This window comes from Dipodomys spectabilis, unplaced genomic scaffold (genome assembly GCF_019054845.1).
Source record: "Dipodomys spectabilis isolate Male_0828 unplaced genomic scaffold, ASM1905484v1 ptg000050l, whole genome shotgun sequence".
NCBI lineage: Eukaryota > Metazoa > Chordata > Mammalia > Rodentia > Heteromyidae > Dipodomys > Dipodomys spectabilis.
Window position 1 is genome coordinate 11,084,735 of NW_024870727.1, and position 15,881 is coordinate 11,100,615.

At 38.9% G+C, this 15,881-nt stretch overlaps 1 protein-coding gene across 1 annotated transcript in view; it reads left to right on the forward strand.

Annotated features, from left to right (window-relative positions):
• The window catches only part of Wdr49 (WD repeat domain 49), a 121,950-nt gene that overhangs the window by 45,746 nt on the left and 60,323 nt on the right, over window positions 1-15,881 (forward strand). Inside the window, exon 7 of the mRNA XM_042678861.1 lies at window positions 4,035-4,268. Within this exon, the coding sequence (XP_042534795.1) occupies window positions 4,035-4,268 (234 nt within the window). The remainder of the gene's footprint in view (window positions 1-4,034; window positions 4,269-15,881) is intronic.

Consider the following 15,881-nt stretch of genomic DNA (forward strand, 5'->3'; position numbering starts at 1 on the left):
TTCTCAAAGAATAATAAGACAGTAAATGGCAATATTTTTTCAAAGGACTTGCTTGATAAGATTGAATTAATGTGAATTCTTTTGTGTGATGAGAAAGATAGAAAGTGGCTGGGAGAAGTGAGTATAGCTATCTGGTTTAAAGCCAAGCCAAATGATATTACTGATTAAGGGGATAAATTTCTTGTTCAAGGTAATTATCACTGACCTTCAAATCAAGTAGAGCCCTTAAAGCATGATACAAAGGAAAGACCTGTGGGAAAATGTTTGAAAAATCACAATTGATGAATTTTATCCTCGGAGACTCAGATTTAATTGGCCTAAGAAAAGCACCCAATAAAAGGTGATTTCTTTAGCACTGTAGGTATTTTTGTTTAATGTCAAGTTTAGGAAGCATTGGTATAGAATATGAGAACACAGGGAACATTTAAAATGTCTTGGAAGTAACGACATCACCTAATTTCTAGACACATGCTAGAATATGGGTTTACGAACTGGTGAAAGTGTATCAAACTGTTGCTTGATTCTAAACAGAGGGAAAAATAAAGAATTAAAGATGGAAGTTAGGCTTAATGAGATTATTAATAGCATAAGGTTCATAAGGAGAAGCAGAAAATTAATTTTAAGGAAAGTCAATGATTATATACATTCCACTTAACACCAATTCTAGTTTTAATTGCTGAAGAACTCAGCTCTTGTAGACTATAGAAGTTATACTTAATCTGTTTTTAATTTTTTTATTTAGTTAGTGTGACTAAATGAAATGAAATGTTAGAGACCACTTAAATTATTTGAACAAATAATTCTGAGGAAGCTACAATCTATTAATACTGTTGAGTCATTATTAATCTATACTTACTCATGATACCATCAAGTATTATTATTCTGTTATGTAGTAGTTTCTATCTCTCAGAATGGGTCTCTATAAATTAAGACACTATTTTCCACAATAATGACATAACCATTCTAGTATCATGATTCTCATCATCCAGATGGGCATAATCTTATGACTATAATATTCAAAATATCACCCAAATCTATTTATATTGATAACACATGGAAATATATTTATGACTTAATTCTTAAGGATCTGTATTTTTATGAATAAACATTTCTTAGAGAGCTTCTAGCACATTTTAAATGAGAAATTTTTATCAATTATAAAGAACATGAATGAGTCTTTCATAAAATATTCTTGCCCCAAGCCCCATTTTTCTTTATAAATATATGTTTGAGCAATTTGTAATCCTGTTTATCTGATAGCAATTGACTAAGTCTGTTCAACCTTGTTATAAGGTTGAACATCAGATACAATTACTTCTGTAAGATGTGAAAAGTCTTGTAATACTTCATATACTTTCATATGATTCATATAAAATGATGTGAGATCTGTAATTTGGTAAATATCTATTCAGGAGGGAGGTAGATTTTCTGTAGAGGTGTTCTATTCTTAGATTTATCTCAGCTACTCTTTTCATTGATGAGCTAAATAAATATATAATATTTTAAGCTGGGTGCTGATGGCTCTTGCTTGTAATCCTAGCTACGCAGGAGGCTGAGAACTGAGGATCATGGTTCAAAGCCAGCCCAGAGTAGGAAAGTCTATGAGACTCTTATCTTCAATTAACCACAAGAAAACTGGAAGTGGTGCTATCGCTCAAAGTGGGAGAGCAGTAGCCTTGACTAAAAAAGCTAAGGGACAGCACCCAGGCCCTGAGTTCAAGCCCCATGACCATATATATAGTTAAAAAAATGATATAAAGGGCTGGGAAGGTGGCTCAGAGGTAGAGCGCTTGCCTTGCATGCATGAGGCTCTGGGTTCAATTCCTCAGCACTACATAAAGCAAAAAGAAAAAGCCAGAAGTGGCGCTGTGGCTCAAGTGGTAGAGCGTTAGCCTTGAGCTGAAGAGCTGAGGGACAGCACCCAGACCCAAAGTTCAGGCCCCATGATGGGACGACCCCTCCAAAAAATGAGATACAGCATTTAACAACTTCAAAAGTATTTATTATACATCATCAGGGGCTCTAATTGAATTCTCATAATACTGTGTGAAATAGATACCAAATTAAAAGCTCAGGGGCAGCCTGCTGGTAGCGGGCAGAGAGAGATTAGAAGCAGGGAATCATGTTGAAAGCATATTGGTTATTTTCTTCTCATTAACCTGTGTTATTTCTACCTACATCACTATTGAGAGCCCCCCGACCATCACCCCACTTGCACCCACAAAGCTGCTCTTTCTGTTTGCTTCCCAGGACACTTGGTGTGATTCATTCTCACAGGAATGAGGAGAGCCACGAGGGGGGAGAAAGGACAGGGAAAACAGCCATTCCATGTTTGCTGAACAGAAAGCAACCTTTGCGTTGAGCAAAGATTCACTGCTTGTCCTCTAATAAATGCATGCCATTGGCATAACTTGGTTGCATTAAGTAGTAACTTTGGTTTATTTGAACTTGATTTTAGTTAATGCCACCTCTGATAATTCATCAAAATTACATATAAATGCCGAAAGGGAGAGTGTGTGTGTGTGAGAGAGAGAGAGTGAGAGAGAGAGGGAGGGAGGGAGAGAGGGAAGGAGAGAGAGAGAACCACAAATTAGTACTTTTGAACAACATCAACTTGAAGCATGCTATGTTCACTGCCTAGAATTCTGATTCTAAGCATGCTATGTTCACGACTTAGAATTCTGATTCTAAGCATGCTATGTTTACTGCTTAGAATTCAAGACTTAAGGCATTGGAAGAACTCTACTCCGTTCTAGAGGAATCACTTTCCCACCATTTCTGCCAAACTTGGATTTGGATTTCTTCATATCCAGCAACGCTAGGAAGCGTCCTGATAGTGCATTACTCCTGTGTCTTTTCCTGCTTCCTTTTCTTCACCCAACTCCAAAGAGGACCAAAGGAGGATGGACATGCACACATGCACACACACATAAATAGAGCATAATAAAACTCAACAATTGCTAATTGAAAATGGGTGCAAGAAAGGAAGGGGAGAATAAAAATATGGTGGAGGATGTGAATTTGTTCAGGATTCTCTCTCTCTATGTATCACAACAAATTTTTCATTCTATAAAAGATGTCTATTTAAAGAATGCTCTTGCTATCACGTTGAACTCACTGAATTAATCCAGGAAAATCTCTTTTTCAAATTCTTAGTTTAATCACATCTCTAAAATTATTATATATATTTTGTGCCATCCTAGGGCTTGAACTCAGGGCTTAGACATTGTCCCCGAGCTTTTTTTTTTGTTTGAAATTGAAACTCTACCTCTTGAGCCACAGCTCCACTTCTGGCTCTTTTGGTAGTTAATTGGAGATAGAAGTACTTTCTTACTGGGTCTGGCTTTGAACAGCTATCTGCAAATCTCAGCCCAAATAGTAGGATTACAGGTATAAGCCATTGGCACTCGGCTAAAATTATTTTTGCTTTGTGAGATAATAAACGTACACAGGTCCTGGTGGTTTAGAGATGGGCACCTTTGGTTACCACAAACACATGCCACTTGCTAAGCCCTATTCTAGATACTGGGATAAAAACAGTGCTTTTGATACCCTGCATCTTGTATGTTCCTTTGTCTAATTTGGGGAAGAGGAGGGGAATGACAAAATGCTGAAACAAGGACACAGGATGACCTATTGCAACAATGATACTCACAAGACAGTATATTGGAAATGAACTTTACAGCTTTGGGGTGGGGAAGTGGGAGAGGTGGGGGTGGGTAGGGATAGTGGGAGAACAACAAAGGAGGGGGTAACAATGCTTGACAAGGTACTCATTACCTTACTCATGTAACGGTAACCCCTCTGTACAGGATCTTTACAATAAAATAACAAACAAACAAACAAAAACCCAGTGCTTCCTCTGGGACCCTTACAGTTGAGGGTATAGTTTTAAGCAGGTAACATAGCATGCAATATGATAGTACTCTGAGCCAACGATGGCACTGTGGATGAAGAAGCTGGGGTCAAGGGTTGACTAAGAAAAATACTGGCTAAAACAATAATTAGGGTTACTGACCTTCCTTCTCTTTCAGGTTTTGAGACTCTGGGATATTCACTACCAGCTGTCCATCCAGAGGATTGCTTGTCCTTTTCCCAAGAGTCAAGACTTCAGATGCCTTTTCCACTTTGATGAGGCCCATGGACGACTTTTCATCTCATTTAATAACCAGCTAGCTCTGTTGACCATGAAAAGCGAAGCCAGTAAGAGGGTGAGAAGCCACGCCAAAGCCGTCACGTGTGTCCTTTACAGCTCACTCTCGAAGCAGGTAATGCTGCCTTCATTTGAGTCACTGTCCTAACACATCCTCAAGTTTGGAGTCTCATTTCCTCCACTCAGCCTAACATAAAACCAAGGAAGAATCCAGAAAACACAAAGGTGAGGAGGAAATGATTTAACAGTAGCATGGATGCTTTCAGTGGTAGTGTGGTGTGTCCAGGTGGATGTTCGTTGTAGGTGTGACAATAGAAGTATAAGGAATTACTAACCCAAACACACACACACCTCATGTAAATGAACTTATCTGTGTTAACCACCATTGTTTGGATCTTGAGCCAAACGCAAATGAACCTGGTTGTAAAATTCCCATTTATGAACGTGATCCTCCTGTATCCTCTGTGAAGAGTTCTGAAATATGTATGAAATGTAATTAGCAGAGATCCATTTTTGTTTTTTTGCCAGCCTATTTTACACCCGCGGCTCTGAGTGGCGGCTCGGAATGTATTCATAATAAAATGATTCAGTTAAATGTGACGATGCCACTTAGTATGGAGCTCCTGCCCTCTTTACCTCCCCTCCATGTTAACAACACTCTACAGCCCTTGCTTTGGGGTGCATCATCTAGATCTAAATGAAGTTGAGGCTTCCCCTGTAGCCAAGAGGCCACATAGACCACAGCCCCCTTTTACAGAACAGGGGAAAGGGGGAGATCCAGCCAGCAACGGGCCCAGCATGAGGTGGACGGCTGATCGTGGTCTGGTGGAGAGAGGCAGAGAACACTGGAGATTAAGTCTGCTGCAATGATCCCCTCAGGCCTGACGGAAACAGCACAGTGGGAACAGAAGAGAAAAAGCAAGTCTCCAGCTTGCAGCCAATTAAACAATAACTCCTTCTTTCCTTTTGCCATCAGTCAATGCTTTTGCTTCCACATAGAAATGAGCAGCTCATATTTTGTGCAAAGGGTAGAAAGCCCCTTTGGTGGTAATGATAAGTGTGTTATGTAGCTACTTCAAACACTCTGTTTTCTGGTTATTCTAGGAGACTAAATCTTTTTTTTTTTTTAATGAAACAATCCATTCTGCATTCCATCTGCAGGAAAACATTCGCCAACAAATGTTTTATTGAACTTCATGAAGGCAACTGGTTCATTCAATTCCCTGTTGGCTGATGACAGATGCAGTTGTGTCTCAGAAAACATTCTGTTAATTGAGATCTTTGGTTAAAAAGCTAGAGTTATGTGTATATGTGGGGGGGGGGTCCATGTTTTCTAGCCCTAAGATGAACAGTATCTCAGGAGAAATGCAGGAAATGAGACACACAGAAAAAAAAGATCTGGAATCTTCCATTTGGGCTGTGAAGATCAAATCAATGTCATAAAAACATACAAGTTATAGGAAACAAAAGTACATGCCCATATGGTAGATCTTAAAGGAAGTAGCACTGCATTTGTTGCTGTGAGTAGCACAGATAATTGACAGCATAATGCATGTGTAAAACCCAAAACTGTGTGTCATGTACATCAACCTGTTATTATTATTAGCGATTAATCTATAGAGAAACACTTGAATGTTGTATCTATAAGGATGTAATGAACCTGGGTGTCCGTACCTCATGCCTATAATCCTAGTTCTGTGGGAGACTTGGGACCAAGAAGATTTTGGTTCCATGTCAGTTAGGGAAGAAAACTTTGTGAGACTACATTTCAACAGAGATGGATATGAACATGGTGGTATGCACCTGTCATCCTTGCTACTACAGAATAGACAGATCACAGCTCAGGTATATGTTCAGGCAGGGCAAGATCTTACCTCAAAAAAAGAGCAAACAGTGCAAAAGAAGGGCTGGAGGTGTGGCTCAGAGGTAAACATCTCCTGAGGAATTGTGAAGACCTGCACTCAAATTCTAGTAGTGCTGAGAAAGAGACAGAGGGAGAGGAAAAGAGACAGAGACACACACAGAAAGAGATCATCTATAGCAGAGAAGTACAAAGAAAATAGCATCCACAGTCCCATCAGACAGTGTTAATTTATTACCCTAGAGTAATTAAAAAAGCAAATATAGCAGCTCAAACAAGTGCCAGGTGCCAGGAAGAAAGAATGAAAGCTTATAAAGTTATTGTTTCCAAATCCAGAGCTCAGAAAAATAAGTTGTCTTTGAAAGAACTGGAGCTACCCTTAAAGAAGGGAGTCTTTGAGCTGACCAGTCACTGCAGGGCAGATGCTATTACCAGGCCGGGGAATGACAACAGAGGAGGCAAATGCCTTACAAACTCCTAAGGAACCAGGGCATTGCAGTAAAATGAAGCTGAGGTAGAAGCAAAGCTCTCTCCATTGGGTAGTAACAGGTCCTGCCTGGGGCTGGGTAGGTGACATTTCAGTGAATCTGTGACAGGTGCCCTGGAGAAGGATCCCAGACAGGAGCTACAACACCAGCCCCAAGGAGGACACTGGCAGCAGTGTTATTTCTGGACCAGGGCTTCCTTGATGAAATTCTTAACAAAGTCAATGGGAATTAAGGAAAGTAAAGAGAACTCAGAGTCACCTGGGGAGGGTCATTCACCGAATGCACTGCAGTCTGATCGGAGAAAATCCAGCCCAGGCTTGAGGCCAAAACAATTCTCACAGTGTGATCTTGGATCCCTTGGATACCCTAGAAAATAATCTCAGAGGTCAGACCGTTTTCATCTCTATCTTCATTCTCTAACAGTATACAGTATTTTTTTTGGGGGGGGGGGACAGTCCATCTTTGCTAAGGGGGTGTGGGTCTTTCTGTTGTTTTAACAGTTAACCAGATTAAATTTGCAATGTGATTTAATATTACATTTAATTAGCCTGGATACCTGTTAACTGATAACTAATGTCTGCCCATATTATGTATTATATGTAACTACATAGAACTATGTATTAAACAGTTTTATATATATATATATATATATATATATATACACATACATACATACACACATGTCATGTAATTAGAATTTTTTCTTTTTTCTTTTTGTGTGTACTGGTACTAGGGTTTGAACTCAGGACTTGGGTATTATTCCTGAGGTTTTCGCTCGAGGCTAGTGCTCTACCACTTGAGCCATAGCTCTACTTCTGGCTTTTTGGTGGTTAATTGGAGAGAAGAGTTTCATGGGCTTTGCTACCAGCCTGGCTTCCAACTACAATCCTTAGACCTCAGCTACCTGAGTATTTAGGATTACAGGTGTGAGTCACCAGCATGAGTCCTACTCTAATTCCACAATAATTATTAAGCATGTAAAGCAGCCCCATGGTGATTCATTGTGAGAATGGCTGGATTCCGAAGACAGAGGTTGAACTTCTGGGCAGACTACTAAGCCTTCCTGCACTTCTGTTTCCTGGTTTTTGTTTCTATGAAGGACTTAGGGAGTTAAATGGCAACAGATGTTATATCTAGGAAGCTAAATATTACTGTATGGATTGAGTAGTCATCTGTATTTCCTCTGAGAACTGTTCAATTTTTTCCACTTATTAATTGGGTTAGCTGTTCTATTTTTGTTTAATTTTTTGAGCTCTATGTGAATTCTTCACCTGTTGAATAGCTGGCAGGTATTTTCTCCTGTTCTATGAATTATTGTCTCTTGGTTCTGATAATTGTTTCTTTGGCTGTGCAGAAGCTTTTTAATTTGAGGCTGTTCTACTTGTCAAATCTTATTCTTATTTTCTGGGCAACTGGAGTTTTCTTTATAAAATAATTGACCGTGTTTCCTTACATTATTTTTTTTCCTTACATTATTTTGTTGTTTTAAATTTCAGGTGCTACATTTGATCATTGATACATTGGAGTTGATTTTTGTACGGGGCAGGGGCAGGATTAGAATTAATTTTCAGCCTCTTAGGTGCAGATTGCCACATTTTGCCAGGACTACTTGTTAAAGAGACTATCTTATCTCCAGTGGGATTTTTTTTCACTTGCTTGTCAAAAATTAGTTGGCTGGGGCTGTGTGGTTTTATTTCTGGGTCTTCTGTTCTGTTTTGTTGTTTTTTGTTTTTCTGTTTTGGGCTGGTACCATGATGTTTTTGACACTATAGCTCTGTAGTATAATTTGAAGTTCAGTATTATGATACCTCTAGCTTTGCTTTTTGCTTAGGATTACTTTTGCTTCTTGAGGTCTTTTATGATTTCATATGAAATTTTAGATTGATTTTTCTATTTCTGTGAAAGACCTTTGGGCTTTGATGGGAATTGCATTGAATGTCTAGATTGCCTTGGTCAGTGTGGCCATTGTACAATATAGTGCCTTCTTCAAGGTGTGTGTGAATGTGTGTGTGTGTGTGTGTGTGTGTGTGTGTGTGTGTGTGAGCACGTGTATGCATATGCATGCCGGTCCTGGGGCTTGAACTCACCCTCTCACTTGGCTGTTTTGTATGTGTGTGTGTTCAAGGCTGACATTCTACTACTTGAGTCATAACTCTATTTTCAGCTTTTTGCTGGTTCATTGGAGACAAGCATTGTTCCAATTTGTCTGCCCCAACTGGCTTCACATTGTGATTTTCAGGTCTCATCCTCCTGAGTAGCTAAGTTCAAAGGTGTGAGCCACCAACTCTTGGCTCCTTCTTAGAGTTTGTCCTGGCTAGGTCTGGCTATTAGCTCTGGAAGGCTTTTCTAGCTCTTTCACACCTCTCCTGGTGAGCATCACTGTGCGTGGACATCTTTATCTTATTGACTTCTTAGGATTCCTCAGTCCTTCCCCAACTCTCCCCCCCTCAACTCTGTGTCATGTGTTAACAAACATTAGGAAGTTCTGCTTATCCCATCCTTTTTCAGCCCAATCTAGTTTGATGTCATCTTGAATCTTTCCCCTTTGAATTTAATGAAGACTGCCTTCTGTTATTGACATTCCAACCATCTGCCCACATTTCATGATTATTTTACTCAGTGAGGACCTCATGTAATTCTCCTAGGAAAGCAGCTGGGCACAGTTCTGTGGCTCTTCTTTATCTTCTTGTCTTTTGTTTTCCTACCTCCTAATCTAAGAAAGTAGCGTTAAACCACAGAAAGTCTTTAAAAAGGAACCACCTGCTTATTTCCCCAGATAGAGCTTCCCTCCCAGCCAAGAGCAGAGCAAGGTGGCATTGTATGAACATGTCCCTGGAAAGTACTTTCTTCTTTCTTTTTTCTTTCTTTTTGTTTGGAAGAATTAAAGTAACTTAGTATCCTGGAGACAGTTATAGTAAGCTGTCTTTATAAGGCTTTCTTAAATTGAGCTTTTCTTAAAAATCCCATGGATGTTAGGAAAATAAAAATGTATTTCTGCATGCTAGAATTGAGTAGAACAGATAAAATTTATTTATGACTTATACTCATTCTAATGGTGTGTGCGTGTGTGTGTGTGTGTGTGTGTGTGTGTGTTAAACAGAATATTTCAGTTTGTTGAAGGGATTTATAGTTAAGTTAGGTATTTGGGTGTCATCATATTTTCATATGTTATATTTACTATTTTTCCTGAAATACTGGTTTTGGGAAAACATTACATGTAAACATCAGATATTTATTATAAGAAAATTAAGACAATGCAGTAAATCTCAGCTGAGGAACTTAATGTTGCTAATATTTTATTGGCAATTTCTAAAATCTCTGTGCATATTTATTCATAAATGTAGTTCAATGACCTACTTTTCTGTTTAATAATATATTTAGAATATGTTTCCTTATCATTTAAAGAAAGGCAGTAGAGCGCTCATTGTGTCATGAAAATTTACTAATCAATTTCATTTTGTAAATATGCAACTTCACACATGACTTTAACTCTTTAGAGTAAGTTCTTATAAAAGGATTTCTAGGGTAAAGAATCAGATAATTTGATACATGGATTGCCTACCAGTCTCTTTTCCTTTTATCTGACCACTAAGATTAAGTGTATTGATCATATATGTAGCTGTCTAGTGAGATTCGCCTGACAGCTGTTGTTTGGTTTCTTCCAGTAGATTCTTGAGGGCCTTCATGGGGTCCGATAATCTAGGATGATGGGATGTGAGGAGTGCAAATTGGAAGACCAGATGCCTCACTTGACCCAGAGAAGTGCTGCTTTGAGGGTTGATGCTCATAGGGACACAGGAACTTCCATCACTATTTGCTCTGCTTGGAATTCTTTGCACCCAAGCACCTGCATGGCTCACTTGGTCATGCCTTTCTGCAAGTAATTCCTTGGAGAATCCCCGGTTTTGCATCTAGCCACCCATGATACTCTCGCTTCCTTCTCAGCTCTATTTGTCTCAATAATTCTGGTCACTGCCTAACTTAATCTATATGTGTTTGTTGCTGTTGTTGTTGTTTGTGTTGTTCTAGGGTTTGATTTCAGGGTTTGGGTGCTGTCTCTGAACTTTTATGCTCAAAGCTAGAACTTTATGATTGAATCACAGCGCCACTTTTGGTTTTCTTGTGGTTAATTGGAGAGAGGAGACTCATGGACTTTATTTTTTTTTCAAGTATTTTTTTTTATTGTAAAGATACTATACAGAGGGTTACAGTTACATGAGTGAGGTAATGAGTACACTTCCTCTTGAACATTGTTACCCCCTCCATTGTTTTCTCCCTACCATCCCTTCCTACTCCCTACTTTCCCCGAGGTTCTTTTTTTTTTTTTTTTTTTTTGATTGTGATTAAGTGATTACATAATTTCTGGAATTTCACAGTATTGTGGAATAATGATGCTCATTTAAAGTCACAAGTTCATTCTAACTTTCCTGGAGCAAATTGTCTATCACCGTCTATAACATATAACGGTATTCACATGTTATACACCATACATGTGATCAGCAGCATGGGGATATTTAGTAGTGGTTTGACCAGATGAGTGGGAGTTCTTTGTTTCTTAAGTTCTGTTAGTTTTGTCATATCACCTAACATTTTGGATTTAGCATCCACTTATCAGGGAGACCATGTACCGTTTGTCTCTTCGCTCTTGGCTTACCTCGCTCAACATGATTCCTTCTAGCTCCATCCATTTCCCTGCAAATGCCATTATTTTGACATTTCTAATGGCTGCATAATATTCCATTGTGTATAGATACCACAATTTTTGGATCCATTCATCTGTGGTGGGGCATCTGGGTTGTTTCCATATCCTAGTTATTGTGAACAGTGCTGCAATAAACATAGAGGTGCACGTGTCCTTGTATATTGGTTCCTGTTGTTCAGGGTAGATGCCTAGAAGTGGTATGACTGGGTTGTAAGGGAGGTCAATCTTTATCTTTCTAAGGACCCTCCAGACTGCTTTCCAAAGTGGTTGTATAAGTGTACATTCCCAGCAGCAGTGTAATAGGGTTCTCTTTCTCCACATCCCCTCCAGCATTTGTCGTTGGCTGATTTGTGGATGTGGGACATTCTGACTGGGGTAAGGTGGTATCTCAGGGTTGTCTTTATTTGCATTTCCTTCACCACCAGGGATGATGAACATTTCCTCATGTGTTTCTTTGCCATTTTTATTTCTTCATTTGAGAAGTCCCTCTTTAGTTCCCTTGCCCATTTAGTAATTGGTTTGTTAGGTTTGGGAGGGATTAGTTTCTTGAGTTCCCTGTATATACAGGATGTTAACCCCTTGTCTGATATATTGCTGGTGAATATTTTTTCCCAATTAGTTGGTTGTCTTTCTAGCTTGATTGCGATAGATTTAGCTGTGCAGAAGCTTTTTATTTTAAGGTAGTCCCATTTGTCTAGTCTCTCTCCAACTTGTTGTGACCCTGGGACTCTGTTCAGGAAGTTCCTTCCTGTGCCTATAAGTTCAAGTGTCTCTCCTACTCTGTCCTGCAGTAGTTTCAGAGATTCAGGTTTAATGTTAAGGTCTTTAATCCATTTTGAGTTGATGTTGGTGCATGGTGATAGGCTGGGGTCCACTTTTAGTTTTCTGCATGTGGCCACCCAGTTTTCCCAGCACCAGCAGTTGAAGAGGCTGTGTTTCTTCCATTGTATGTCTTTGGCTCCTCTGTTGAATATCAGCTGGCTGTAGGCCTGTGGATTTATTTCTGGATCTTCTATTCTGTTTCATTGGTCTTCGGGTCTGTTTTTGTGCCAGTACCATGCTGTCTTTGTTATTATAGCTCTGCAGTAGAGTTTGAAGTTCGGCATGGATAGCCCTCCCATATTGTCTTTATCCCCTAGAATTGTTTTGGCTATTCTAGGTCTTTTGTTGTTCCATATGAATTTTTGGACTGTTTTCTGTATTTCAGTGATGTACGTCATTGGGATTTTAATAGGAATTGCATTGAATTTGTATATTAGTTTTGGAAGTATCACCATCTTTACTATATTAAGTCGGCCTATCCAGGAGCATGGGAGGTCTTTTCATTTCCTAGTGTCCTCTGCAATGTCTTTCTTTAACTTTTTATAGTTTTCATTAAATAGTTCTTTTACATCTTTGGTTAGGTTAATTCCTAAATATTTTATTTTTTGGGAGGTTATTGTGAATGAGGTTGCTCCCTTTATTTCCCTCTCTTCTTGTACATTGTCAGTGTACAGGAAGGCAACTGATTTTTGTGGGTTTATTTTGTATCCTGCTATTTTGCCGAAGTGATTTATGATTTCTAAGAGTTTGGGGATGGAGTTTTTGGGATCGTGAAGGTATAGTATCATGTCGTCTTCAAAAAGGGATAGTTTAACTTCTTCTTTCCCTATGCGGATCCCTTTAATGTCTTTTTCTTGCCTTATTGCCCTGGCTAAGGGTTCCAGGACTATATTGAAGAGGAGTAGAGACAGTAGGCATCCTTGCCTTGTTCCTGATTTTAGGAGAATTGGTTGTAGCTTTTCCCCATTAAGTATAATATTGGCTATTGGTCTGTCATAATGGCTTTTATTGCTTTTAGAAATGTTCCTTCTATTCCTATTTTCTCCAGAGCTTTTAGCATGAATGAATGTTGAATTTTATCAAAGGCCTTTTCTGCATCTGTGGCGATAATCATGTGATTCTTGACCTTGGCTCTGTTGATGTGTTGGATTACATTTATTGACTTACATATGTTAAACCATCCCTGCGTCTCTGGGATGAAGCCTACCTGGTCATAGTGTATAATTTTTTTTATGTGTTTCTGGATTCTGTTAGCTAGAATCTTGTTAAGGATCTTTGCATCTGTGTTCATCAAGGAAATTGACCTGTAATTCTCCTTTTTGGTTGGGTCTTTGCCTGGTTTGGGGATGAGTGTGATATTGGCTTCGTAGAATGAGTTTGGGATAGCTCCCTCCTTCTCTGTTTCTCTGAAGAGCTTGAGGAGTATGGGTATTAGTTCTTGTTTAAAGGTCTTATAGAATTCTGCTGTGAATCCATCTGGTCCTGGGCTTTTTTTTTGTTGGAAGACTTTTGATAGCTTCCTGTATCTCGTTATAGGATATTGGCTTATTTAATGGGTTTACTTCTTCTTTGCTAAGTTTGGGCAACTTGTATTTCTCTAAAAATGCATCCATTTCTGCCAGATTTTCTTCCTTTAGAGAGTTTAACTTTTGAAAGTAGTCTGTTAGAATTGTTTGGATATCTTGGGTACGTGTTGTGATTTTTCCCGTGGCATCCCTAATCCTGTTAATATGGGTTTCCTCTCTTCTTTTTTTAATTAATCTTGCCAACGGGCCATCAATTTTGTTTATTTTTTCAAAGAACCAGCTTTTTGTTTGGTTTATTTTGGTTATAATTTCCTGATTTTCTAATTGGTTAATCTCTGCTCTTAATTTGGTTATCTGGCTTCATCTAGTAGCTTTAGGTTCCATTTTTTCTTGTTTTTCTAGCTGTTTTAATTGCAACATGAGATTATTTACTTGGTCTGTCTGCATTCTCTTGATGTGGGCACTGAGGGCAATAAATTTGCCCCTCAGGACTGCTTTTGCTGTGTCCCACAAGTTTCTTTGTGAGGTGTTTTCATTTTCATTGAGTTGTAGGAAATGCTTTATTTCTTCTCTGATCTCTTCCGTTACCCAGGCATTGCTAAGGAGTGTGCTGTTCAATTTCCATGTATTAGAGAAATTTCTGCGGTATGCTTTGTTATTGAGAGCTAGCTTGATTCCACTATGGTCAGATAGGATACAGGGGATTATGTTGATCCCTTTGTATTTGCTTAATTTCCTTGCATGAACTATGATATGGTCTATTTTGGAGAAAGTTCCATGAGCTGCTGAGAAGAATGTGTACTGTGTTGTTTTAGGGTGAAATACTCAGTAGATGTCAGTTAATTCCGCTTGAAGTATGGCCTCACTTAATTCGGTAGCTTCTTTGCCAATCCTCTGGTTGGTAGACCTGTCCTTTGGTGAGAGTGGTGTGTTAAAGTCTCCTAGTATTATCGTATTGGGATTTATTTTATTCTGTAAGTTTGAGAGCGTTTGTTTAACATATCTTGGTGCACCAATATTTGGGGCATATAAGTTGATGATGGTAATAGCCTCCTCTTGGATTGTTCCCTGTATTAATATGTAGTGTCCATCCTTGTCTTTCTGTATTGATTTTAATGAAAAGTTTATTTTGTCAGATATCAGGATAGCTACACCTGCTTTCTTACTGGGGGCATTTGATTGGTAGATCCTTTTCCAACCCTTCACTCTGAGTTTGTTTGTGTGTTTGGCTGAGAGGTGGGTCTCCTGAAGGCAACAGATGGATGGGTCTTGTTTTCTGATGCAGTCCTCAGTTCGTTTTTCTTTTAATTGGCGAATTCAGCCCATTTATATTAAGAGAAAGTATAGAGAGATGCATTGTTGTCCCTGCCATTCCATTTTCCTAAGTTTTTCTTCTTTCCTTTCCTACTGTGCTTGCTCAGTTAGACTTTGAGTAATGCCTGTCTGGGGCAGGTCCCAGTTCCTGGTTGCTTTCTTCAGGTTGTGTCCCCCCCTCTTAGAATTCTTTGTAATGCTGGCTTAATGTTTATGTATTCATTTAGTTTTTCTTTGCTATTAAAAGTTTTCAGTTCTCCATCGAATGTGAATGCTAGCTTTGCCAGGTATATCAGTCTGGGTTGGCAGTTATTGGCTTTCAGGGCTCATATGGTGCTTTCCCAGGCTTTTCTTGCATTCATTGTTTGTGTGGAGAGATCTGCAGTGATTCTAATTTTTTTCCCGTTGTAGTATAGCTCCTTCTTCATTTTTGCTGCATGCAGGATTGTTTCCTTATTATTCAGGTCTACCATTTTTACTATAATGTGTCTAGAAGTGTTTCTCCTGGGATCTTGCTTGTTGGGTGTTCTATATGCTTCTGTTATGTAGGTAAGATGCTTCTTTTGAGGTGGGGAAAATTTTCACTGATTATCTTGTTGAATAGGTGTTGCATTCCCTTGCTCTAGAATTCCTCACCTTTGTCCACTCCAATTATACGAAGGTTAAATTTCTTGGCATTATCTGCTTGCTCTTGAATTTCCCTTTGGTTTAATTTGAGTGATTTTTCCATATCTGTCACTTTTTGGTCCAGTTAGTGTATCTGACACTCTACCTTCCATTTCATTCACTCTGTTGTTGTTGACCATGGCTTCTATTGTGGTTTGCATGGAGGAAATGGATCCCTTTATGGATTCAATGTTGGTTCTCATAGTACTGATCTCAGTATGCACTACCTCTAATTTGGCGTTTATCTCACTTCTTACTGAGTTTTGTGCAGCTTCTATTTTTGCGTGCATCTCTTGTTTGATATCCTGTATCTCTTTATAGTTCATCCTTGTGCTCTTTCAATTTCTGA